At 49.7% G+C, this 2,912-nt stretch overlaps 1 protein-coding gene across 1 annotated transcript; it reads left to right on the forward strand.

Moving 5' to 3' along the window:
- The first annotated feature begins 665 nt into the window (after positions 1-665).
- Positions 666-2,012, forward strand: LOC127329626 (F-box protein At3g22350-like). The gene is made up of 3 exons (XM_071825761.1): positions 666-1,352; positions 1,477-1,871; positions 1,991-2,012. Exons 1-3 carry the CDS (start codon positions 666-668, stop codon positions 2,010-2,012), a joined length of 1,104 nt encoding a protein of 367 aa, XP_071681862.1.
- Positions 2,013-2,912: the final 900 nt, after the last annotated feature.

Raw genomic sequence — 2,912 nt, forward strand, 5'->3', positions numbered from 1 at the left:
CCCGTCGTCTCCTCCTTGTTGCTCCACTGAGCGACGACCACCCGCCCCGAGACGTTGGTATGGATCGCCTCCCCGGAGCAAGTGTGGCTTCAAATCTCGAACCTCGCTCTGATACCAATGTCGGGATTTGCCCATGGATATATCAAGTCAAATTATACAAACACACCAGAAGGCAAAACTTATTGCCCAGGATGCATATCACACCCTCTAATTTTTTTCTTTTTTATTTTCCTTTTATGTTTTCTCGGTGTTACAACTCACGTAACCAGGTGTGCATATATACAGGAGTTCAGGCAAATGCATAGCCGACTCAAACCTAGACTTACTCGAACACGACCAAGACACTACTTAGAAACGAACGCGTACTACGGTAGTACTCTCTACACGCGGACGTGACGAGAGGCTAGCTAGTCCTAACCTGACTCCGGGGAAAACGCTAGTAGAAAACTAAGCAAACTAACCAAACCACGAAACCTACTAGAACCAGCACACGATCTAGTCTAGTACAAAGACACCTACGACTCCATGGCATGTACACGACGTACGTATACTTGCCTAATGAATCTGCTTATATGCTAACTCTTACCACGTTAAGACAAGATTGAAATTGCTAACATGCTTTCGAGCAATATATACACGCCAGCCATCTAGGAAGGCATACTAAGATGGATCATCCTCTGGCCGGCCACGTCGCCCTCCCGGACGACCTACTTTTCATGGAAGTCCTGGTGCGGCTCCCCGTGAATCGCCTCGTGCGCTTCAAACGCGTCTGCCGCTCCTGGCGCGCCCGCATCGAGGACGCCGCCTTCGTACACCGCCACCGCGACTTCTCCCGCGCGGCTCCGCCGTCCATCCTCGTCACCCCGTGGAAGTATTCCATCGACGAGCTCTCCGAGGACATCACCTTCTACTGCCTGCGGCCGGGACAGACAGCCGGCGGCTTCGAGGCCAGGGCAGAGCTGCTGCTCGAAAAGGCCGCGTGCCCGGGAGGTACCAAGGGGATCCACACCACGCACTGCGATGGCCTGGTCGCCATCGCGACCACCACCAACCGGATATTCGTGTGTAACCCGGCCACCAGGGAGCTCGTCGCGCTGCCGCCCGGCAGCCCGGACGTGAACTACCAGAACTATCCATCGGCAGTGATCGGTTTCGACCGGTGCCGCAACCAGTACGTCGTCTCCAGGTACTTCTACCGGCGGCGGGGCTACGGCAAGTTAAGCTCGCAGTTTGACTACGACATCGGGCACGAGGTCTTCACGCTCGGGGGCGACTCCTGGGAGCTCACCGTGGACCCACCGCAAGCCATCGGCGGCATGCCGCCGGTCTACACGGGAGAAGCCTTCTACAGGGTGTGCGAACCTGCGGCCGCCCAAGATTCTCGGTCAAGCCCACTGCTACGGTTCAGCTTGCGTGACAGGACGTTCCACTTGATTCCATGCCCTCCTGCCCACCCCCACCTCTGCCATCTCGCAGAACTACGGTGCCTCGTTCACAACCTTAGATGTGTGGCAGCTCCATGAAGATGGGACGCTCCCAGCGGCGCAGTGGTCGCTGCGCTGCCGTGTCCATCCAGGACCACGATACGGCAAGGGCTCCGCGTGCTACGGCTTCTTGCCCCTTTGGGCCACCGGGGGTCGGATGCTGGTGATGGTGTCCGGCATCGGCCAGAAGCTATGCTGGTACAACGAGACGAGCCCAGGTGTGGAGGAAGTGCTAGACCTGGAAGAGGATATGGACAAGACGAGCCTATGGACTATGAACACCACGTTGTTCCATACAGGGAGAGTCTCATCTCCATCAGCAAGTGTAAGGTGTGAACGATATCCAACCGAGAGTGGACTTTCAGAGCAGGAGCTTGGTGAGCACCCGTATCTACACCGTTTGTGCTGCATCAAGATTCGTGCAAGTTCCTTTTGTTTCCCTCTCAAACAATTTCTTATTTTTGTATCTCTCACACCACACATTGTTTGAACTCAAAAATTTGCAGATCACTTAAACATAACAATTGAAATAAGAGAAAAATATTTTGGATTTTTTATGTTATTATCTACATATGTATTTCAAGAATTTATTTTGGATTTTAAATAATTTAAAATTTAAATTTGCACGAAAAAAATCCGAACTATTTTTCCTCCATTATATTACAATAAATATGAAGAGTTGAAGTATAAGTTACCGCAAGGAGGAACATTGGATATAAGATATAGATGATAATCCATATGACTGGAAATATGGAGACTCCTCACAGGATATTTTTAGATGATTTTAGAGAGGAAGTCTCCCACCGTCAAGAAACGGTGAAGACGTCCAAACTCGAAAACATAATAGAAGATGCATGCGGATTCCGTTTTCGATGAACTTGGGCTTGTTGTAAAGCTAGCAACAAGCTCAAGAACCTCTCACAGAGAAACACTAAGAAGCAATAGGGGTATGCAAAGTATGCAAAGGTTTGATCTCTCTAAGACGATGCGATCAAGTTACCCAACCGAAAGCCCCTCTTAATAGTGCGACTATCTATCCTATAATCCGGTCTCCCATCAACCACCTTGAGACCGGTAATAGTAAAACCTATCAAGGCCATACATTTTTCTTACGCATCCCGCTTGATCTTGATGATAGCTCTTCAAGCTCTACTCAAACCGGAATGCCTCAACTTGATCAACGTTGCTTCGTGAAGACTCACAAATGCTCCCCCATACACCATGATGGGAAGGCTTCATTGATGCACATCTTCACATGTCCATTATCACCAAATGGACGGCAAGCTTCAAGCATGTGATCCACTTGAGATGCTCATCTTGAACTTGCCCAACTCAACCTTGTATCTTCTCATACTCTATCATAATATCTTGAGGTGTATATAAAGAATTCTTCACTTGGAATCAAGCTCTCAAGATCTTGATTATCCG

The sequence above is a fragment of the Lolium perenne genome, chromosome 2, assembly GCF_019359855.2.
Source record: "Lolium perenne isolate Kyuss_39 chromosome 2, Kyuss_2.0, whole genome shotgun sequence".
NCBI classification, from domain to species: Eukaryota; Viridiplantae; Streptophyta; class Magnoliopsida; order Poales; family Poaceae; genus Lolium; species Lolium perenne.